This window comes from Hemitrygon akajei, chromosome 4, assembly GCF_048418815.1.
Source record: "Hemitrygon akajei chromosome 4, sHemAka1.3, whole genome shotgun sequence".
In the NCBI taxonomy this organism is placed as follows: domain Eukaryota; kingdom Metazoa; phylum Chordata; class Chondrichthyes; order Myliobatiformes; family Dasyatidae; genus Hemitrygon; species Hemitrygon akajei.
The window spans coordinates 150098056-150123185 of NC_133127.1; the positions used below are offsets into that span (position 1 = coordinate 150098056).

The 25130-nt window shown below is 37.6% G+C and overlaps 1 protein-coding gene across 1 annotated transcript in view; it reads left to right on the top strand.

The window, feature by feature from the left end:
- dync2h1 (dynein cytoplasmic 2 heavy chain 1) overlaps positions 1 to 25130 on the top strand; it is a 440753-nt gene that overhangs the window by 80999 nt on the left and 334624 nt on the right. Inside the window, exons 24-34 of the mRNA XM_073043598.1 lie at positions 3812 to 4017; positions 4697 to 4852; positions 5884 to 5998; positions 6645 to 6815; positions 14079 to 14461; positions 14964 to 15096; positions 15469 to 15586; positions 19809 to 19921; positions 19998 to 20117; positions 21459 to 21609; positions 23594 to 23799. Of these exons, the coding sequence (XP_072899699.1) occupies positions 3812 to 4017; positions 4697 to 4852; positions 5884 to 5998; positions 6645 to 6815; positions 14079 to 14461; positions 14964 to 15096; positions 15469 to 15586; positions 19809 to 19921; positions 19998 to 20117; positions 21459 to 21609; positions 23594 to 23799 (1872 nt within the window). The remainder of the gene's footprint in view (positions 1 to 3811; positions 4018 to 4696; positions 4853 to 5883; positions 5999 to 6644; positions 6816 to 14078; positions 14462 to 14963; positions 15097 to 15468; positions 15587 to 19808; positions 19922 to 19997; positions 20118 to 21458; positions 21610 to 23593; positions 23800 to 25130) is intronic.

A 25130-nucleotide genomic window follows, 5' to 3' on the forward strand; every position in this document is an offset into this window, starting at 1 on the left:
TTTCTTCCCCCAAGCTATCAGACTCCTCAATACTCAGAGCCTGGACTGACACCTTACTGCCCTATTGTCTTGTTTATTTTTTATTGTAATGCCTGCACTGTTTTGTGCACTTTATGCAGTCCTGGGTAGGTCCGTAGTCAAGTGTAGTTTTTCTTTCTGTGTTGTTTTTTATGTAGTTCAGCCTAGTTTTTGTACTGTGTCATGTAACTCCATGGTCCTGAAAACCGTCTCGGTTTTACTATATACTGTACCAGCAGTTATGGTCGAAATGACAATAAAAAGTGACTTGACTTGACTTGATAATATAAGAAATGGGAGCCCAAAAGCTCTGTTAAGTTGGTGTATTGTAAACAATATAACCTCTTGTCATGACTGGTCTTTTTGTTGGCAACTGAAATCTGAAGTATCAACTTTAAGCATGCTGAGAGTTCTTTGTCAATATTTGCCATCAGATATAGTGTGGTCTATACATCAAAATGACATTGTTTAATTGGCTGCTGTTTATTTTGATAGTGGAGGTGGTGATTTTCTGAAAGGCAGTGATGAATATAATAAAGCCGATTTGTCCTTTGTTGATATTTGTTGGAGTGACTCCTCTTGTAGTGATAGCATGAATAGCAACCTTTAGTACTGCAATGAGGAGCAGAGTAAGAAATGAAGCAAATTAAGCATCTTTATTTGGTGCATAGGATGTAATAAATGTATCTAATGAGTGAGCATCCACTGCACGTGGACCTGCATGTTATCAAAGTACGAAAGTAATTTGCTGGTTTGTTCAGTAAAAACTTTTAAGAAGGCACCGAATAGCATGCTCATAAGAGTCTAATATCTAACTAAAGTTGATACTGCAATGCTTAAGGATGCTTATGTGAGAATGCTGTTCTTGGATTAGAGTTCAGCATTCAACACCATAGTTCTATCCAGGCTCGACAAGAAGCTCAGAGATCTTGGTCTTGATCCTGCCTGGACTTCCTGTCAGATCATCAGCAGGTGGTAAGAGTGGGCTCTCTCACCTCCATCCCTCTGACTCTCAATACAGGAGCCCCTCAGGGCTGTGTACTGAGTCCCCTCCTTTACTCCCTGTATACCCCTGACTGTGTTGCCACCCACAGCTCTAATCTGCTAATTAAATTTGCCGACGACAATCTTTGATTGACCCTAGTCAAGTCAAGTCACTTTTTATTGTCATTTCGATCATAACTGCTGGTACAGTACATAGTAAAAATGAGACAACATTTTTTCAGGACCATGGTGTTACATGACACAGTACAAAAACTAGACTGAACTACGTAAAAAACAACACAGAAAAAAAACTACACTAGACTACAGACCTATCCAGGACTGCATAAAGTGCACAAAACAATAAATAATAAACAGGACAATAGTGCAGTAAGGTGTCAGTCCAGGCTCTGGGTATTGAGGAGTCTGATAGCTTGGGGGAAGAAACTGTTACATAGTCTGGTCGTGAGAGCCCGAACGCTTTGGTGCCTTTTCCCAGATGGCAGGAGGGAGAAGAGTTTGTATGAGGGGTGCCTGGGGTCCTTCATAATGCTGTTTGCTTTGCGGATGCAGCGTGTAGTGTAAATGTCCATAATGGCGGGAAGAGAGACCCCGATGATCTTCTCAGCTGATCTTCTTAACTCAAACAGTAGCAAGGTGGCCTACAGGGAAGAAGTCATCTCTGACACAGTGGTGTCAGAAAACAACCTCTCCCTCAATGTTGCAAAAACAAAGGAGCTGGTTGTGGATTACAGGAGGAATGGAGACAGGCTAACCCTTATTGACATCAATGGATCTGGGGTTCAGAGGTAAACAGCTATAAGTTCCTCGGCATCCACATCACTGAGGACCTCGTGGTCTGTACACACTAGCTGTGTGGTGAGAAAGGCACAACACGCCTCTTTCACCTCAGATGGTTGAGGAAGTTTGGTATGGGCCCCCAAATCCTAAGAACCTTTGACAGGGGGACAATTGAGAGCATCCTGACTGGCTGCATTGCTGCCTGGTATGGGAACTGTACTTCCCTTAACTGCAGGACTCTGCAGAGAGTGGTGCGGATAGCCCAGCACATCTGTAGTTATGAACTTTCCATGATTTAGGACACTTATAAGGACAAGTGTGTAAAAAGGGCCCGAAGTCATCCCAACCACCATCTATTCCAGCTGCTACCATCTGGGAAACGGTACCGCAGCATAAAAGCCAGGACCCACAGGCTCCAGGACAGCTTCTTCCAACAGGCCATCAGACTGATTAACTCACACTGACTTGAGTGTACTCTATATACATTGATTGTTCTATTTATTATAAATTACTATGATTGCACATTGCACATTTAGATGGAGATGTAACAAAGATTTTTACTCGAATGTGAAGGATGTAAGAAATAAAGTCAATTCAATTCAATACAATGCTTGGTTGTTTCTGCTGTAACTAATGTTGGGTAAATATACCTTACTGCTGTGTAATGAACAAAAATTACACAGCAATTCAATAGTTTGGAGCTAACAACTTGCCAGGGATTCTATTAGCAATGAAGCGAAGTGAAATGTTAAGGTAATTGTTGAAGATAGGTTAGTTTTCTCTTTATACCTTTGCATTTTGCAAAGGTTCAAAGCCCTGTGACCAGCAGCTGAGCCATTCCCAAAAGTTATGCAATTCCAGGACAAACAATTTGGGTTAGTCATACCTTAGAGAATACAATGCAATGAATTCATCCTCAACTCCATTTGAACCGTCAAGTCACGTAGAGTTTGGGCTTGATGACCTTGCAGGATTGGCAAATTTGCCACCTACTGGAAAGAAGGCAGAATGAACAACAGGGCATTATCATGCAATCATAGGAGAATGGAGGTGAATACTCTAATTTGCTTTGGTACATTTCCTAGATTCTATATGAGGAATCTGATTTCCAGTGTAGTTGTACTCAAAAGTAAATGATAATCTTTACGATATTTATTATTATTGTTCAATTATGTATTCTTATTTTGATTTCTTTCACTTTTATTGCTTTATTTGTATCTAAATACAACGGATTCTGTTTAATTAAGCAGCTCACCCAATTAGCTGAAGTTCTGTGGAAATAATTAAAAAGTATAAAAAGACAAACTACTGTTTAACTGAGTAACAAATTGTTTATTTAAGTCAAATACAAAACAATTTAGAACACTACCAATACTACTACTGTACTATAAAACTGTGTTCTAGTTCCTAATAATTAGTGTAAGAGGAATTCATTTGGTGTATACTGCAGTGTAAATAAACAAAATTAATGCAGACACCAAGTGTAGTTAATGGACTGCCTTAATACAATGGTTGATGACTGCATCCTCCAAATCTTCATTTTCATTCTAACATTCAAGATGATTGTTGATACCTTCAAATTCTTCATAGTTCCTGACTTGTTGAAGTAGTGACGTCATTTCATTTTCACTCCTGGCCATTTCTGGCATCTCCAAGACTGAATGCTTGAAACAACAGTGAGCAAAACAGTTCTGAATTTTCTTACTGCTTATTTCTTGGCAACTATCAGTGACAAATGTCATTGATTTTTGAACAAACACATGCAACTGATGCATTTAAAATCTATTTGCTGTAAGCATGGTATGATGTCTAAGAGCCACACAAGTGCACGAGACTGACAGCAATTAGAAACAGGAGCAACAGTTTCCTGTCCCGTTAAGCAGCATAATGTCCCAAATAAATGGCTGCCCTGATTAACCAATGATTCAATTAACCAGAATCCACTGTATTGAGATAAAGGAATTGGAGAGTGTTTCCTGCAGCTTTGAGCTTGTTTTATTTACTCCCTTAGATTGAAAATATGAAAGCAAATGTCGAATCTCAAGTAAAGATGTATGTCCAAAAGCTGGAAAAGTTTGAAGCTCGCTGGAATCAGTTAAAGCCAAGTGATGACATTGTTGACAGTGGAACCAGCGAAATTCTCAATAAATGTGTTGAATGCATAAAGGAGAAGAGAACTGAATTTGATGAGCTGGAGACAACCAGGAAGAAGTTGATGTATGTTTTTATGAATCGGGAAACGTTGCAAAATTACGAGCTCACCACGTGATACTAAGATTTCTAATGTTTTTGTGAAAAAAAAGACTAATCTCAAGCATGCATAGATAAGGGTGTCATGAACAAGATATAAAATCAGAGTAACCCAGTTTCAAGAAATTCACTTAATTTTTGAAATTGTGTTATTCTATAGATTTCTATTAAATAAGATAGGACATTTGGAAATGTGCACTTACTGGCATCTATCTAAATGTTGCTACCAATAGTAATATTGGGATATTTTTAGTACAATCCCACTTTGCGGTCCGGAGGTTGGGGACCACTGTGTTAAAGTAACCCATAAACAAAATGATTGGGCATTTTTGATGTAATTAATGAATGCAGTACCCTAAGTTGCTTAACATTAGTTATAACTTGTGTCTCTCTTCCCTTAATTCACTTACAAAATAATTCAATAGCCCTAAATGTTCATAACTGTCCATTTTTTTTGTATATCAAACTGTTCAGAGTTGTAGCAAGCTATCTCGCGTAAGGCCAGGCAATCCTATCCTTGTTGCTTTGGGTGACCTATACTGGTAAATTAGCCAACACTACAGTCAAATCTTCCTGGTCTATGTGGCTACTAAAACAGCTGCTAATTATCTTTTCTTATACTGCTAGTTATGTTTAATTCTTTCAGAGAAGACTGTCGCCACTTTAAAGTAGAAGAACCAGAATTTGAGTTGGCAGAGAGGCTTCATAAGGATCTTGAACAATATGAAAATATGTGGTCATTATATGAAAATTTTACCAATGGATTACAAACTATGGCGAATGAGGACTGGATCTCCTTCAGGTAACTTAGTGCAGTTGTCATAAATAATAATATTTGTGTGCTGTATTTTCTGCACCCAGGAGTTTTCTACAAGTTTTGGATATTTTGTAGATATGTTTCTTCATGCTCTAATTTTCTTTCCCCTTAAAACCTTTTGCATATTTATAATGCTATTGTAATAAGTAGGTTGGGCAGTAAGATCCTTCAAGCTGTTGTAGAGGATTGATGTGTGCCCTCTGTCATCTAGCATCAAATAATATATTGGCACATATAAAATCCACTGGGCACGTAACTATCAAAAATGAATGAACCCTGACAATAAATTTCAATTCCCGCTCTTTGTTCTTTTCTGCCAATCAGATAAGCTTTCTTAAAATATCTCAAAAGAAGCAATGCTTATACCAATGCAACTTATATGACTAATACTTATAGCAGTGCTCCCATTTAGGAGTCATTCAATGATAGAGAAGAAAAAACCATATCTGTCAAGGCAACTAAAGTACCCAAAATGGTTCCTTTGATGACAACAACTTACCAGTCCTTCTGAAAGTTAAATCTCCAAATTTGAAAGCTTTTTTGCTGAGTGATATTGCCCCCTTAGTTAATGTTCAAATCAGTTTATCTGATTTTATGAGTTACCGGTACTCAGTTTAGTTATTTAGATTTCTTAGAATTAGTTGTTTTGAAAATTAGGTACTACATTTCTAAATAGGAGTAAATCTAAGAAGTAGACAATGGAGCTTGATTTAAGGTCATAAAACCACACTGTCTCTTTCTTCTGTGAAGGTGTACAGTCTGGTCATTTTCAGAGAAGTAGCTTACTGCATTGCCAATTTGTGCACAGCAGTAAAGTACAGTTGGCTGCAATGGATAACAGCTAGATGGATTTCCGTGCTGTAAGTAAAGAAAGGGTAAATTTGTTCCTATCTGAGAATCATCTTAATGAAATATTATTTCCTCCTTAAAATACTGTGTGACATTAGCTGTTTTACTAAGTAAGGTATTAAACAAATTTGTTTGATTTCTTTAACACTGCATATTAATTTTCATAGGAATAAGGGTTACATTTTTGAGGAATTTTTATTGATGTGGCATGACAAGCTGAGAAAGAGAAATGAACAAACAACAGTGACTGTCAAACTGCAGAAGGATGTTGATAAGTACAAGGTACATTGCTGTATGAGTAATGATTTTTCTACATGCATCCAGGTAAAAGAGGAGATCTTAGAAATTAACCTTTTATCCCAGAGAAGTTCAAGTGGGACAAATGGGATCACTTTACCTTTTCTACGAGTAGTATTCTCCCCACTATAGAATAGAGGTTGGACCATCTCAATTTTTTAAATGTATGTGTATGGAGTATTTGAGCTAGTGTGAGTTGAGGAAAGGTGCCATGTGGCAAACAGATTATTTTAATATTATTTCAGAAGTACATTATTAGAGTTGATTTTTTTTCCCCTGAATTTAACTAGACTTGCCTGAATTTGCCTGACTTTAATGGTGTCATGCTGAATCTTTCTTTTTACCCAGAGCTAAGGATCCCTTATAGTAATAGCAAGAAAAATCACAAAGCTTTTCAAATATTATGTTGTTTTTCATGAAGTTTCATCAGCTTTGTGAAACTGTAGACTAAGAACACTGTAAACTGAAAACATTAATCAATTACAGATTTCTGTTCTATGTTTCCCATATATATTTTCAAAAAACAGTAGTACTCCTTAAACGTTGCATAGCACTCTTTGGAAATAAAATTGCTGCTATGATTTGGATTAGAAGGATTTTTTTAAATCTTAGTTTTTCTTTAATCTCACAGATCGTTGTGCCTGTTCTGAAGTATGTCCGTGGAGAACATCTTTCCCAGGATCACTGGCTGGATATGTTTCACTTGATAGGCATGCCCAGAGGCACCACGTTAGAACAATTGCAATTTGGGGACCTTTTGAAAGTGGCAGATGTTTTGGTGGCAAAATCTTCAGAACTAAAGGTAGTGACTTAAATAGATTTCACTGTTAATTGTAAAATAATAGAGCATTCATATAATCTCACATCACACATTCACGAGGAATCCAGTGTAGTTTTATGAGCTTAAATAGAATTTGAACCAAATGCCTTTTTCTACTTTTTCGATTTATACCTCTTTTGAAATATAGTACGTACTTTACAAAATAATTAATCCTAAAAGGTTGGATATTGTACTAAACTGCAATCATACGTCTAAAAGTATGAAACATTTGATAATTTGTTTTTATGGGGAGAAGTATTATCGTGCTTTTAAACTCATACTTTTACATAAATGTATTTAACCAAGATATTGTTAATGAATCCTACTTTTGCTGAATTATGCCATAATCTTCATTTTTCAATTTTCTGTGTACAACTGAAAATACATAAAGGGCTGAAAATTAAATGGTTTTCACACTTTATTTAGACTTTGTGAAGACTACGTTTGATTTATTATTTTGCAGTTTTCCTTTGTTTTACTTTGTTGTATATACTTTCTGTTTTTGACTCATTATCTCATGTTCTCGTTATTTATTGCTATTTATTTATATTTGCATTTGAACAGATTGTTGTCCTCTGCACTTTGATTGACTTTCATTGATCCTGTTATATTTACTATTCTATAGATTTGATGATTATGCCTACAAGAAGATGAATCTCAGGGTTGTATATGGTGGTATACAGTATAAGTACTTTGATAATAAAATTTACTTTGAACTTTTTACTTTATTCTTTATATTGATTACCTTTTGTCTTACTGTCACAATCTCATTTCAGCTTTTCAGTATTTCTAATTAAAAATAATTATTCATCGCGGTGACGGAAAAAGAAAGATGGACTGAAGGATATGTTCATAATGAATATTGTAATAGATAGGTCAAATATCACAGAGTAAGCACTGAGAAACTGCTTGTTTTTGAGCCTAGACAGAGTAGTGTGCAATCAGCGTATAGCGCAACTAAAAGAACAATTGGAAATGGATGCTTGAGTCCCATTAGTAGACTTGGAATAAATTATAAATGTTTGTGATCTTACCCAAGGCAGCTTGATTGAAAGATTTCAATTTCACCCATGGCCTTTGGAGATGCTGCGGTGTCAGGCTGAATCAGGAAACATTCAGGACTGTGATCATGAATGTGTCAGGTTGAATCAGGAAACATTCAGGACTGTGATCATGAATGTGTCAGGTTGAATCAGGAAACATTCAGGACTGTGATCATGAATGAGGCAGGGCTTTACAGGAAATAATTATTTTGGAACCATTTTCTTTTATTTTGGCAACTTACATATCCAGAAAATGCTAGATTGACACCAATCAATTAATTTCTGAATTTCTGTGTTTCTATAGCTTTCAACTTTTAACTTGTATGATTTAAGTGACTTGTGCCTCTTTTAGGTTATTTAGGATTCAGAAAGTCAGCAGTATCTGGGTATAAACTGTTGCCCACTATACACATTGGTTTTGGTTTGTAAGTGCTTTACAACCAGAGTGTAGTCCTTTTTATATGGAACGGCAATTTGCGGTCCGTACTCCCACAAGTAGCATTATTATATTATTTTCCATATTTTAACAAGCTGTGATTATGGGATAAGTATTAGCCAGGTCACTTGAACAACTCCTCTGCACTTTTGATATTTACATTGAAAATGTTGTATTCACTCAAGCTCAAATGCATCCTGGGTTTTTTTTATCACAGCTGAAACATTGTGTATTTGATAGTGTAGCATTCCTTTGGTACTATGCTGAAACATCAATCCATAACTTTAAGCTTAAGATTTCAAGCTCTGTCTTGAATTCAGATAAGAAAGTAATGTCAACTGTGCTACTCCTGATGCTGCCAATTTTATCAGAAAAAAGAATCCATTAAATTCAGAAACAAAATTAATTTTGATAAAAATATATTCAAAAGAATTATGCTTTTGGTAAGGGAATTAAATTAGGCTTGTAGAACACAAACTCGAGGAAATCTGCAGATGCTGGAAATTCAAGCAACACAACATAAATGCTGGTGGAACACGGCAGGCCAGGCAGCATCTATAGGAAGAAGTACAGTCGACGTTTCGGGCCGAGACCCTTCGTCAGGACTAACTGAAAGAGAAGATAGTAAGAGATTTGAAAGTGGGAGGGAGAGGGGGAAATCCAAAATGATAGGAAAAGACAGGTGGGGGAGGTGTGAAGCTAAGAGCTAGAAAGTTGATTGGCAAAAGGGATACAGAGCTGGAGAAGGGAGAGGATCATGGGATGGGAGGCCTAGGGAGAAAGAAAGGGGCAGGGGAGCACCAGAGGAAGATGGAGAGCAGGCAAGGAGTGATTGTGAGAGGGACAGAGAGCAAAAAGGGGGAAATAAATAAATAAGGGATGCAGTAAGAAGGGGAGGAGGGGCATTAACGGAAGTGCTACACTTGCCTTTACAATTCCTCCCTCACCACCATTCAGGGCCGTCTTATTTTCACCATGGGTGTCCAGTCCCTATATACGTCCATCCCCCACCAGGAAGGTCTCAAAGCTCTCCGCTTTTTGGATTCCAGACCTAACCAGTTCCCCTCTACCACTACTCTCCTTCGTCTAGCGGAATTAGTCCTTACTCTGAGGCTACATCCACAACACGCCGGATAAATCCATAACCGAAGCTTTTTCTCTTCATTTTTACCCTCCGTCCACACTAAAACGGTGTTTTTGTCTCCTGAAGCCGGAGCTTTTCAAAAATGCTTTCCAAGGTGGATATTTTTGAAAACGCTGCTCGGGCAGATCAGTGTGTATGGCGTAACCGGAGACTTTTGAAAACGCTGTTAGACGGTAGTGCGCTATTTCATTGTTTTCTTGAACGCAACCTAACAATTTCAAAAGAGACAGCAACGAGACTGAAGCCAGAAGGGTTAGAAATGTACTCACCAAATACTTTGACCCATAACTTACTGAATAAATAAGTATACTGTACTCACTTTGCTGTTTTCTGTCCTTGCTTGTATGAAGGTGGTTTACCTATTTATGCAAGAACTTTTCTGACAATAGATGTGTAACAGCCTAATGTAACATTGTATGGAAATACAAGATAACACTGATGAAGACATGTTTCATACATTTAACAAGGTGCTTTATTAATGCAACAGAGTTAGTTAGTTTTTCAATGTTCGTCGTCAGCCGGGTCAATCTGTCCGTGAACTCCCTGTCGGTTGCAGCTGTACGCTCCAGTATTTGTTTTTATTTAGTTTTAAGTTCTCCTGTGTGAAAGCCAACAGCTGTCCGTCGTTTTAAGTTTTTCTAGTCTGTAACTACACGAATGTGCAATTTTACGGTGAGATTCAACACCAAACATGTCGCTTGTTTTCGGTCGATGTGTCCTGCGCATACGCAGGAGGAGGAGGAAATTCGCCGAAATCTCTGTTTCAGTGTGGATGGAGATATTTTCAAAAATGCATAGTGTGGACGCCTATCGTTTTTATGCGAAACTGGCGTTTTCAAAATTATCCGGTCTAGTGTGAATGTAGCTATAATAATTTTACCTTTGGCTCCTCCCACTTCCTCTAAACTAAAGGTGTAGCCATGGGCACCCATATGGGTCCCAGCTATGCCTGCTTTTTTTGTTGGCTTTGTGGAGCAGTCCATGTTCCAAGCCTATACGGGTATCCTCCCACTTTTCCTTCGCTACATCAACGACTGCATTGGTACTGCTTCCTGCACGCATGCTGAGCTCGTTGACTTCATTAATTTTGCCTCCAACTTTCACCCTGCCCTCAAATTTACCTGGTCCATTTCCAACACCTCCCTCCCCTTTCTTGATCTTTCTGACTCTATCTCTGGAGACAGCTTATTTTCTGATGTCTACTATAAGCCTACGGACTCTCACAGATACCTGGACTATTCCTCTTCCCACCCTGTCTCTTGCAAAAATGCCATCCCCTTCTCGCAATTCCTCTGTCTCCACCGCATCTGCTCTCAGGATGAAGGAGATGTCTTCCTTTTTTAAAGAAAGGTACTTCCCTCCCTCCACTGTCAACTCTGCTCTCAAACACATCTCTCCCATTTCACGCACATCTGCTCTCACCCCATCCTCCCGCCACCCCACTAGGGATAGGGTTCCCTTTGTCCTCACCTACCACCCTACCAGCCTCCGGGTCCAGTGTATAATTCTCCGTAACTTCCGCCACCTCCAACGGGATCCGACCACAAAGAACATCTTTCTCTCCCCTGCCCCTTCTGCTTTCTGCAGGGATCGCTCCCTATGCGACTCCCTTGTCCATTCGCTCCCACCCTCATCCCTTCCCACCAATCTCCCTCTCAGCACTTGTCCTTGTAAGTGGAACAAGTGCTACACCTGCCCTTACACTTCCTCCCTCACCACCATTCAGGGCCCCAGACAGTCCTTCCAGGTGAGGCGACACTTCACCTGTGAGTCGGCTGGTGTGGTATACTGCGTCCGGTGCTCCCGGTGTGGCCTTTTATATATTGGTGAGACTGGGAGACCGTTTCGCGGAACACCTATGCTCGGTCTGCCAGAAAAAGCAGGATCTCCCAGTGGTCACATATTTTAATTCCATGTCCCATTCCCATTCTGATATGTCAATCCATGGCCTTCTCTACTGTCAAGATGAAGCCACACTCAGGTTGGAGGAACAACACCGTATATTCCGTTTGGGTAGTCTCCAACCTGATGGCACGAACATTGATTTCTGTAACTTCTGTTAATGCCCCTCCTCCCCTTCTTACCTCATCCCTTATCTATCTATCTATCTATCTATCTATTTATCTATCTATCTATTATTTCCCCCTTTTTTCTCTCAATGCCCCTCTCACATCACTCCTTGCCTGCTCTCCATCTTCCTCTGGTGCTCCCCTCCCCCTTTCTTTCTTCCTAGGCCTCCCATCCCATGATCCTCTCCTTTCTCCAGCTCCGTTTCCCTTTTGCCAATCACCTTCCCAGCTGTTAGCTTCACCCCACCCCCTCCGGTCTTCTCCTATCATTTTGGATGTTCCCTTCCCCCTTCCACTTTCAAATCTCTTATATCTTCTTTCAGTTAGTCCTGACGAAGGGTCTCGGCCCGAAATGTCGACTGTACTTCTTCCTATAGATGCTGCCTGGCCTGCTGCGTTCCACCAGCATTTTGTGTGTGATGCTTGTAGAACATATTTGTTCCTTGATTCCAGTTTCTCAGTGATATTTTACTCATCTGTTATATTATTCATTATGGACACATCCTTCAGTCCATCTTCCTTTTCAGTCACCGCAACGAATAATTATTTTATTCTCCTTCACCAGTCATTTCATCTGTACCAAATAAGTATTAAAGAAACTGCAGATGCTGGAAAACTGAAGTATAAGGATAAAGTGCAGGAATCACTTTGAAAAACAGAAAATGCAGGAAACAAAGGATCTTGGATCTGAATGCAAAAAATCCTGGACTCTTAACATTAATTGTTGCTCTTTTCACAGATGTTGCCTGACCTGCTGGGTGCTTATGGCATCTTCTATATTCTGATATTATTTCACATGTGCTGGCTTGGTTTTCCCATTGCCATTATGGACTGCTCCTCTTCTCCTTTTCCTTTTGTTATTGCTTCCCATTCACTGCCTTAACAGTATCATTAGCAGTGGTGAAATAAAATGCAATCTTTACATATTTTCAAAAGTCATAAATAAATGCCATATGAATAAAAGCAGCTTCCTTTCACAGCAAGGACTAATTACTTTTATAGCTAGTACATTGTAATAGCAATTTTAAAAAAGTTGCAATTTCAATACTAGTTTAGTCGAACATTTGCTGCCAAATCACTATATTCTAAATTGCATTTTGTACTGCTCTTTATTATAGCAATTCATATTCTGCATAATTTCCATGTGTAATTTTAAGATGTTGCATAAGCTCTTAAAGCAAAAACACAGGTGTACAGTTGTGTTCTTCCTCTGATTCTGAGTGCAACTATCCGTATTTTGAATTATGTAAATATATTAGAATAATAGAGCACCACGGCGCAGAAAAAGGCCCTTGGGCCCACCTAATCCATGCTGAGTTATTTTTCTGCATAGTCCCATCAACCCGCACCTGGACCATAGTTCTCTATACTCCTGCTAAACATGTCCTTATCCAGCTTCTCTTAATGTTGCAATCAAACCCACATCCATCAGCCTATTCTACACTCGGACCATCCTCTGAGTAAAGAAGTTCCTCCTCTGGTTCCTCTTAAATATTTTACCTTTCACCTTTAACCCATGACTTGTAGATCTACCTGAAAGGAAAAAGCCTGCTTGTCTATAGCCCTCACAATTTTATATATGTCTATTAAGCCTCTTGTCATTCTCCTGCATTCCAGGGAATAAACTAACCTTTTCAATCTTTCCCCATGATTCCAATCCAGAAGTCCTGGAAACATCCTTGTAAATTTTCTCTGCACTCTTTCAATCTTATTGATATCTTTCCTGTAGGTAGGTGGCCAAAACTGCACACAATACTCCAAATTTGGCCTCATCAATGTCTAATACAACTCCAACATACTGTAACATCCCAACTTATGTACTCAGTATTCTGATTTATGAAGGTCATTGTGCCAAAAGCTCTTTCTTATTTCTCCACACTACTTTCAAGGAATTATGTATTCCCAGATCCTTCTGTTGTACCACACTCCTTAGTGCCCTACTGCTCACCGTGTAAGTCCTACCCTAGTTTGTCCTCCCAAAGTGCAATGTCTCACACTTGTCTGCATTAAATGATGCCGTGGTAATGTAGTGGTTAGCACAATGCTATTACAGTTCAGAGTGTCGGAGTTTGGAGTTCTATCCTGCTGTGGAATGCCTGGGTTTTCTCTGGGTCCTCTAGTTTTCTTCCACAGTGATTTTTGGTCATTAGAAACAGTACTGTGGTTAGGTAAGGGTTAAATTAGGTTGTTGGGCGTTGCTGGAAGGCTGTATCTCTGAATAAATATACAAATTTCATCTGCCATTTTCAGCTCATCTTTTTCAGCTGGTTCAGATCCCGGTGCAAGCTTTGATGTTGTGTAGTGTTTGACATTAATATTAGGAATGCAAAGTGTACAATATGAATATTCGTGATTCTCCCCATTAATCTCTTAATAAGATGCAGTTGCTTGATTATGAATTCAAAGGAATTACATAAAGTTATCTATTTACTCAGATTGAGAAAAAAGTATATTTTTACTGTAATCGAGAATGCAATGACGTTTTGGACTTTTTCGATTACTCAGTTTTGCTTAATGTACTTATTAATAATTGACATTTTGCAATTTTTTCAGGAACTTAACAATCGAGCACAAGGAGAAGTATCCATTAGAGAAGCATTACGGGAGCTGGATTTATGGGGGGCTTCATCAGTCTTTTTGATGACAGATTACCAGGATAGCCAGAAGACAACTATCAAACTGATTAAAGATTGGAAAGACATTGTCAACCAGGTTGGCGATAACCAGTGCTTATTGCAGTCCCTTAAGGACTCTCCCTATTATAAAGGATTTGAGGACAAGGTGTCTATTTGGGAAACCAGATTAGCAGATCTTGATGAATATCTACATAACTTAAATCAAATTCAAAGAAAATGGGTCTATCTGGAGCCAATCTTTGGCCGTGGAGCTCTTCCTCGAGAACAGGGACGTTTTAAAAGAGTTGATGATGACTTCAGGTCAGTTTTATATTTCATTGTAAAATACTATGAAAGTTGATATATTTCAGACTGAGCAACCTTGCACCAATAACTTCCTTCAGGATAAATAAAGTTTTATCTTTATCTTTTATCTTAATGAATACACTTTAGTTTAATTTGTACGGAATATACATGTTGAGGTTCTTCATGAACAAAACTGAGAGTGAATTTTTTGGTTTGGGTCTAATTGAGAGTCTAACACACAAATGGACACAATTGTACTGACTAGGTTAAAGTAATGTTGACTGTTTATTCCCCTCATGGATGCTGCCTGGGTTGCTAAATTTCTTCAGAATTATGTGTGTGTTGCTCAAGATTTCCAGAAGAATCTCTTGTATTAGTACTGACGTAGTTTAGAATTTCACATCAGAATCATATAAGGAAACATTTACTATTTTAATACACAATGTTAATAGAATGAAGATTGAACAGGCATGAATAGTGTTTAAAACATTCAATCTGAATATTTTCCATCCTCAAGATCAATCATGGCAGATATTCAGAGGGACAATAGAGTAACTTCACTCTGTGTGCGAGCTGGCATAAGACATTCTCTCATTGCCATATTAGATCAGATGCAAAGATGTCAGAAGTCACTCAATGAATTTTTGGAGGTAAGAGAATTAAAAAATTAATATTTAAAACATCAGTATAGGATAGATATGAGTAATCCAAAACGATGGAATTGGATCAGATGTTCTTAGATTGCTAGTTGTAGTTAATTGTTTGTGAGGTTAATGTCAGCTATTTTGAGTTCTGATATCTTACTGTTGTACTAAAGAAAATTTAGTATATGCTACTGATTATTAATCATGTCTCCCAAAGATCATTGTTAATATCGCTCCAAAGAGCTGCATTAAATCTAAAAATATTATGTAACACAAATGTAAAATATTGTATAACAATGTAATAACATCATATGTGCCTTTCTGGATTCAATGTTATTAATATGCGAGTAGACTGATTCTTTAAACTCCTCTGTCTAGGAAAAACGTTCCGCATTCCCAAGGTTTTATTTCATTGGTGATGATGATTTACTGGAAATTCTGGGACAGTCAACCAACCCTTCCATCATTCAAACTCATCTTCGAAAACTTTTTGCCGGTATGACTTCATGTCTAATTGCATTGGCACCTGAGTTCTGATTGTGTCATTCCTAAGCAATCTTGATCATCATTAATCTGGCCTTTTGTACTTTTGTTTTAATATCTTTTAATTAGAATACTATAAATATTTAAAAGTTGAATTTGCAAACTTAATGAAACTTCCTTGCAAATTATATGGTTGTTAAGATTGCTTGTGCTTCTTAATGAATTATAGTATGGTTTAACGTTTACATTGATCTAGAAATTATAGACACTAAATATCTGGGTAAGTATGCATTCGAGTACTGTTTTTGTTAACATCTATTCTTAAAGTAATAAATAAACCATGATTTTCTTTTGGATCTCCATGCTATTCTTTCCATGTTTGAATCTCTTGGAATATTTAGCTTTGTACTGATATGCTCATGAAATTAATTAGCAAATTCCAGATGTAACTCCTCTTGTAAATGTCAATGAATTTGAAACTATGCCATGAATGTGGCTGTTTCCTGGCTGTGCCACAACAATGGATTCTATACAGAATCCGAGAAATTCAAAACACACAGAATCTATCAATGAACGGATCAGAGAAATTGCTGTGGTGCTGTTGCTTGCTGTACTGGGATATATACTGTTGGATACTGGGTCACATTAATCCTTGTACAGGATTCATGAATGCATTTATTTGAATGGAATTTTCATGATTGAAAATTAGAAATGGATGAATAAGTTACACATTTTAAATTGTTTAAATTTGTTGCAGTGTTTCTATTTATTGAAAATGAACTGTTTGATTTCCTTTTCTAGCAAGATTTTTAATTGTGTATTCCTTAAACTTTTAAGAAGTGCATTTTAATATTAAAGACTTCCAATAATAACGAAAACTAGTATAGCATAAGTAGGTGCTAAAACTGAGGTGGAACTTCAGTCTCAGTCAAATGTTATATAGAACAGCACAGTACAGGTCCTTCAACCCACAATGTTATGCCAACCTTTTAAGCTACTCCAAAATCAATTTAACCTTTCCCTCCCATATAGCCCTCCAGATTTCTTTCATCCATGTGCCTATATGTCTCATAAATGTCCCTAATGTATCTGCCTTTATCATCCCCAACCCTCTTCCACCAGCAGTATGTCCCAATTACCTTCTTCACCTCTCCTGCCTAACCCCTCCCTGCTTCCCCTCCCCCACCCCTTGATCTTTACTCTGATTGGTTTTCCACCCTCCCCCCACCTTCTTTATAGGGCCCCTGCCCCCTCCTTCTTTAGTCCTGACGAAGGGTCTCGACTCGAAACGTTGACTGCTTCTTTCAACGGATGCTGCCCGACCTGCTGAGTTCATCCAGCTTTTTTGTACATCTTGTTTTGACCACAGCATCTGCAGTGTACTTTGTGTCCCAAGCACCCACCACTTGGTGTGTTTAAAAAAAAAAGAGTGCTTCTGACATACTCTCTCCTCACCCCCCACCAGATATTTTCCCCAATCACTTTAAAAATATGCTACCTGTATTAGCCATTTCCAGTCTGGGAAAAAAAATTGCTGGCTGACCGCTCTATTTATCTCCTTTATCATCTTATACATCTCTATCATGTCACCTCTCATCATCCTTTGCTCCAAAGAGGAAAGCTCAGCCTCTCTTCGTAAAACATGTTCTTTAATCTGAACAGGATTCTGGTAAATTTCTTCTGTATCCTCTCTAAAGCTTCCACATCCTTTCTACAATGAGATGACCTGAACTGAATATAATAATGTGGTCTAATAAGAGTTTTGTGGACCTGCAACATTACCTCATGGCCCTTGAAGCCAATCCCCCAACTAACAAAGGCCAACACATCATGTGCCTTCTTAACTACCCTATCAATGTGCACAGCTACTTGTTCATAGAGCAGTTTCTGGGGTGGGGCTTGTTCTGGTCTGCTATTGTGACTCGAGTATATTGTTCAAGGTTCTATTGTTATTTGTTCTCTGACCAGTATCAGCCAACATTATTGCTTTCGTAAATACAGCCATGAGATAGTGGGACATTTTAATGGTGAGCTTACATAATAGGGGACATTTGGCAAAGTCCAGCTGCGACTTGAAAGAGTTGCTTCAGTAAATCAATTTCATTTAATGCGGAAACTACTTAACAAAGAATGTAGAAATCTGAATTATTTAAGAGGAAAAGTAGATTACAAGGCAGAGCAAACCATTGTCATTCAGTGGCAAGATTAGGTTTATTTTACTACATTCAAGTTTAGTCTCTGAGAACGAAATATTCAAATACAAGAATCAACCTGTGTCAGGTTGAGAACTAGAAGACTGAGCTGATCTATTTTCAGGGTTGTTAAGAAATGGAAAAATGAGGGAAAATTTCAAGCTAATCTCTTAAACTAGGTAAGAAACTAGCACAGTCTAGATAGTTGAGGAAGTTTTGTTCTAATAAAAATTGAAGCATGTTGAATAGATGTCGCAGTATCATACAGTCATAGAGCACTGCAGTACAGAAACAGTGGAAAAAGCCTGCTTGCATTATCTTTATACCTTCATAATTCTGGAGATCTCTATGAAATCTCCTCTCATTCTGCTGTTCTCCAGAGAATAAAGTCCTAAACTATTCAACCTTTCTCTATAACTCAGGACCTCAAGTCTGGCAACATCCTAGTAAATTTTCTTTGTACTCTTTCAATCTTATTGGTATCTTTCCTATTGATACTGTAGGTGACCAGAACTTTGGTCATACAATGCACACCAACTTCATATACAACTTCCTCATAACATCCCAACTCTGAAATTCAATACTTTGAATTATAATGGCCAATGTGACTAAAGCTCTCTTTACAATCTTATCTACCTGTGATGCCACTTTCAAAGAACTATGTATCTATAATTCCCAGATCCTCTGTTCGACTGCACCTCTCTTTCCCCTATCATTCAAGCTGTAAATCCAATCCTGGTTTGGCCTCCTAAAGTGCACCACCTCACATGTGTATGCATTAAATTTCATCTGCCATTTTTCAGCACCTTTTTTCACCTTCTCTCTAATGGCTACAATATCATAATTCCATGTGTTCATCTGCCTTACCTATAATACTCCTTCCATTGAAATAGATACAATTCAGAACATCATTCCAACCATGCTGAACCTTTTGGTTCTATGACTTCCGGGAGCTAGGTGCTAAGTTAAAGGACAGGAGCTCAGGGTTGTGATATCAGGATTGCTACCTCTGTTATGTGCTAGTATTGCCAGAAAGAGAAAGATAATACAATTTAACATTTGGCTAAGGAGATGGTGCAGTATGGAAGCCATCAAATTTTTGATCATTGAATGCTCTTCCAGGGAAGGTGGGGCTTATATAGATGGAGTGGTTTGCACCTTAACTGGAGGGGATCAGTGCAGGTAGTGCAGCAAATATTGAACCATTGTCTTCAGAGGTTCATAGGTATTTTAATTTGTAAGATTATTATAATCTTTACATTATTTTATGCTACTTTAATCCTGTAAAGTAAAAATTATTAAACTAACTATTATTTTAATCAACTCAAAGACGTTTTTGAATAAAATTTGACAGAAGAGACTGAAGACGTGTGAATCTGGAGCAATAACCAATCCACTGGAATTTTGCAAACCAGCAGATTGTTCATTGTTTTGAAATTTAATTTTGTTTGGCTGATGTGTCACATTTTGCACTTCATATAAATGGAACTAATACAATGGAATGGTTAATCACAGAATGATTTTGAGGTGAGATTAAATAATGGCATCATGGTGTATTATTCTGGTACATAAATAAAACGTGACAAGTAGGATTTGGAGGACTGTGTGTGTGGGTGGGTGGTAGGAAAAGTGGATCGGTGCTTGTTTCATTGTTCTTGCTATGTTGCTCGGTATGTTCTATTTTGTTGTTTTCTGTGTTCTGCCAAGTATTGTGGGCATGCTGTGTTGGAGCTGGAATGTGTGGTGACACTGGTGGGCTATCTCCAGCACATCCTCCCGTATGTTGATTGTTAATGCAAGTAACACATTTCATTGTATGTTTTGATGTACATGTGATAAATAAAATCTAAATTTAATATAAATCTAATCTAGCTTAACCATTAGAACAAACTTCTACTGCGTTTGTCTACTGTATGGTATGCTATGTTACATGTTTGACAAAAAATATTTTCTATATAGCTTTCACATTGCTTAAAAACAAATAGCTTTTTCAGTTTGTTGACAATTTTACAAATTTAACATGTGTTGTCTGGTTATCTCTAGGTATAAACAGTGTGGATTTTGATGAAGATTTCCAACACATTGTTGCAATGAGGTCTTTGGATGGTGAAATTGTGCCTTTAAAACGCAAGATTCGCATTTCAGATGATGTTGAGGTGATAACATTTTGATTATATAAAACATAATGTAAAATTTTATGAACCCATCCAACCAGTTTTTAAAATTTGTCAGGTTTGGCTGAATAATTTGGCTGGAATAATGAAAGAGACTCTGAAGGAGCTGTTGGTTGAGTGCATTAATGCTTGGAAACAGTCGCAAGGTGCTATTGACCCATCACGATTTCCATCACAGGTAATAAACTTTATATGATTGTGTAAAATCTTAAGTAACATAAATACAATACATTGATGTGGTCAGGTCAAATAAAATGAACCGCGTTTTCAAAGAAGGTTTTGTTCTACAGTTGTAAAAAGTATTATTGTAAAACTGACGTAAATCAACAGTACTTTTACTGTTACCTAGCAGCAAAGAATTTCTTAAAAACATCACAAATCCATCTTTATCCATCAGGATTCTCAGAAATGTCATTGAAATGAGCAAAATTTGAATTGGCGTTAGCAGAATCAGAATGAAAATCAGATTTAATATCACCAGCATATGTCATGAAATTTATTAACTTAGGGGCAGCAGTACAATGCAATATATGATAAATTTAGAAAAAATAAATCAATTACAGTAAATATAGATATTAAGTTAAATTAAAAATAGTGCCTGTTGATATTATCACTGTAACAAATCTAAAAAAAGTGCTATTTTGTGACAAATATTAAAATTATATATATAGGTTTTTATCATTGTTTAATATCCTTTAAGTCTATCAATTACATTGCTGATTTGCAATAATTCATTGCTCTCCATGTAATAATTTGGGGTTTTAATATGGTTGATATATAGTATAATGGTGATTTCCATAAATCAATTGAATTGATTTGTACTTGCATCTGGTATAGTTACCACAAGAACAGCAACTAACTAGCAGAATTACTATGTAGTACATAGTGCAAACACTGAAAAATGGAAAGGAACATTTTGCGATATAACTTTACATTTATTGATACACTGAATAACCATGGCTTACACATTAATGCTTGAAAATGCAAACAACAACCAGTCTTGGTTCTGGTAATTGGCTAATTAAACAAGTTAACTTCGCTTATTTTTTCAATAACTCACTCAGAATATATTCATTACATAATTGGATAACACATCAGAGTTTTTCTAATTTAAAGATTACAATTGTGTGAAACTATTTATTCTTGTGAATCACACTAATTTTAATTGCTAATTTAAATTTGTTTTAAATTCGTCTCTCAATATTGAATACTGAATTAAAACTGAAGAGGAAGATGTTCGTGTGTCTGCGTGGTGAAGAACTACTTCCATGAATTGTTGTTTGAAAATACATTTGTCTTGTGTTTATATTCAACTGGTTATGTGGTACAAATTTTTTTCCTGAATTAACATTCCACTTTTATCTTGCTTTTCAATGTTTAAACCAGTGCAATCTTTTTTACACAATAATTCTTATTTACAGGTATGTTTATGTTTGGGAATACAATAGTTTTGGAACGTTCGGTTATATTTCAAATATTTTAAGCATTTAAAGATGTTTTATTACCTTTATGTTGTCAGATCCTTTGCTTGACAGAGCAGATTCAGTTCACAGAAGAAGTTGAAAATGCTATAAAAAAGCATAGCTTGCAGCAGCTAAATGAAGAACTGGTGGCAAAACTGGAAAACTACACAAGTATAAACTCTTATAATGACGAAGCAGGGAGTACAGGTAAGAAGCTCCTGGTGATGCTTAGAGAAACCCTTCAAGGACAGCTGTAAATAGATGTAAAAATCTAATAAAAGTTTAAGTCCTTGATCTGTAATAATTTAAAATAGTCAATTTTAGTAATATCAGTATCAGTAATCTCATTGTGATATAAAATTCTAGAAGAATCACAAGTTCAGTTATTTACAGTTATCTGCTGCTGTTATTGTCTTGTTACGTACCCCGTAACTGGGTGTCTGACCAGCAGAGAAAGAAGAATCCGTTGGAGTCTGGTGGTACCAAACTAAAGGTGTTTATTAGTAAACTACACGATACAATATCAAAAATGCAAATATACATATAAAACAAGTTAGCAGTAATAAACCTAAAAGTGTAGGAATAATAATAATCAGTAATAAACAAGCCTTATCGATGTCTGGGGGTAAATGAATTGTCATAGGAAAGTATAAAGTTCAGTTCATAAATGCTGAAGTAGTTATGGTTGTTGTATTGAAATCGTTGGGGGGAGAGAGAGAGAGCGAGAGAGATGTAACAGCAACAGTTGCGGCAGGCAAACTTTTTTGAGGTTTTCTTAATCCGTCGTATCGTTGTGGTCATTCAGTTATGACCCCTCTGGTCTTCAGCTAGACCGTTCTTCTGTGGTGGACTCGTCACTCTGGCATGAGTGGACACACACACAAGTCCCTACCGGCCCTGCTGTAACACTGTGAGCTTTACTGACCGATCTCCTGGTTTGGCCTTCGAAGCCCCCACCTTTCTGTGGGATCCCAACACTCAGTCAGTGTCCACTGCTGTGTCTGAAGGGTGTCTCTCCAGATCTGTCTTTTGTCCCCACTCACGGTGTCTCAGCTATCTATCAACACTGAATGACTGTCCATCAAATCAGGCCACTCCTGCTATCTCCTGAGGAATGTTAAGGAGCAAAGTAAAGTCCTTGTAGTAGAAGGTAAATAATCCAGAAAGAGTCATAATACAGTAAATCAACAGTCTCTCTCTCCCCTCTTATCTGTAGCAAATGTTCTTGCCTAGGCTTTATCTCGCTCTCTCAATAGCAGCATAACAACAGCAATAGTTCGTAGTTCTCAGGAGTGGGGTTAGGAATGGTTAACTCTGCACCCCCTTGTCCATCAGGTCTGTTCATCACTCATAACAGTCTGTAAGAAGGACTTTGCAGAGAAGGTTTCTGGACCAGGCAACATCCCAGGCCGAATACTCAGGGAGTGTGCATGCCAGCTCACTGACATCTTCATGGACATCTTGAACACTTCACTCCTCCAGGCTGCTGTCCCCATGTGCTTCAAATCAGCCATCATTTTCCCTGTACCAAAGAATTCCACACCTTCAGAACTAAATGATTACCACCCGGTGGCACTGACTCAATCACCATGAAGTGCTTTGAATGGCTGGTATATATATCAAAAACCCCATTCCTGCCCCATTGGACACTCATCAATATGCTTACTGATAGAACCGCTCTACAACAGATACCATAACATCTATCATACACTTGCCCCTGACACACACCTGGAAAACAAGGGCTCTTATGTCAGAATGACATGAACACAAACATATTGGCTGACACTGCAGTGAGGAAGTTCTGCTATTCAAGATGCTGTGGTTTGAGCATGATTTTATACCAAACTTTATTTTTAATTTTGAACAGTGCATTCTGCCATTTAGCTATCTTAATGTGGGCATCAAGGTTGAATTTAATAACCCTTATTCCATTGGTACTTTATAATAACAATTCTATTTAAATATAATGCTTGTTGTGGTTTGATCTAATATGCTCATTAAGGACATTATATTAAAATACAGATGCAGGATTTTAAACTGTCAAATGTGCCTGTTGTGCTTTGTTAGCTTTTTTTCTGAAACAATTCAAGCTCATGCCCTTTTCTGTAATTAGGTTAATGTTTAGAAGACTAGTAATGTTAATGGATTTTTGTTTCTCAGTGCATTTTTGAATGTCTATACATTTTTGCAGAGACTACCGTCTTGGAGCTTAAGCTGAAAGCCCTCGTTCTTGACATCATTCACAACATCGAAATAGTCAAGCAACTGAATCAAGCACAGATTCGTAGCACTTCAGATTGGGCTTGGAAGAAGCAGCTTCGGTTCTATATGAAACCAGATAAGAATTGTTATATTCAGATGGTGGATGCAGAGTTCCAGTATACTTACGAATACCAGGTGGGCTTTTTCCTGATATTAGACTCATGGTGTTTAATGTTGTGTATTCTGTTTAGAACAGGGGTGTCAAACTCATTTTAGGTCACGGGCCGGATTGAGCAAAATGCAGCTTCATGTGGGCCGGATCAGTCGGACGCATGCGAACGCAGCTTTCGTTGCCTCCGTTTTTTCAGCCTGCTCTCATGTGTCTCAGTCTCTGCTATAACTACAAAGTGTTTCACTTTACAAATTCCGTTTCTTATGAAGAAGACTGCCGAATAAACACTAAAAACCCTGAAAACCTGGTACCTGAATAAACTCAGCATTAGCCATATCATACGCCATAGGCGCTTCGATTAATGGGGCCAGCTTTAATAGTAATTAGATATTATCTCGCAGGCCAAAGATAATTCCACCGCGGGCCGGATTTGGCCCGCGGGCCTTGAATTTGACATATATGGTTTAGAACATTTTAAGAACTTTTTATCCAACACACATTTTATATGGTTTCTTATTCTTTGAGAAAGGCATAATGAATGAATTCATTTTGCAAGGATTATCACAGTAGAGAGATAATTCAAGCAGTCAGTATTTACCAGATGGTCACAAGAGTAGTTAATATAATTTTCTCATTTGCACTGTATTAGAACACTGCTGAGAGTGTGAATAAAACAATAAATCCAACAAAACACGCCACCCTGCCGTGACTATAATATTAGATTCTGAGTTTTCGATAACTCATACTGGCCCCACACATTGTACAACCACAACTCCGCTCACTGTTAAACTCCTTTTAAATGATGTACCAAAGATACTTATTGTTGGACAATTAAGGAATGGAGGAATGTCTTAACTCCCAGCTGCAAGCTTAGCTTGCTTTGTTAGTCTGGTTTTTCCTTTAAGTAATTGTCCCTCTTTGGGTGCCAAATTGTTGGATCTCTTTATTTTCTGACCCTTAGGGCTCTTCTGGGTGTCTGGAATGATGAGGAGTCTTAATTCCAAGATTTCAGCTTATTTTAGAGTATAAACAAGGAAGCAAATGCCAAGCAATGTAAATAAAGAGCTGAGAAATTATGGTATGGGGTGTAAGATAAAGGAATAAAGAAGCCAAAATGGCACCTCTGGAAAAATCTATCACTGTTATAGATAAGATAAAGAAATTCTTTAGAGAGAAATGAATTAGTTAATAGGCTATATAATTAAAGCAGTTGCTTCACGTGGATAATGTGCTAAAGCTTAGCCAATGAAATATGAGAGTGGTGATAAACTGTTAGTTTAGCTGCTGCACCGCTTTCTGCCAGTGAGTGAAAAATACATGAGTTTGTTAAAAAGTACAAATCTTATAAAAAGTA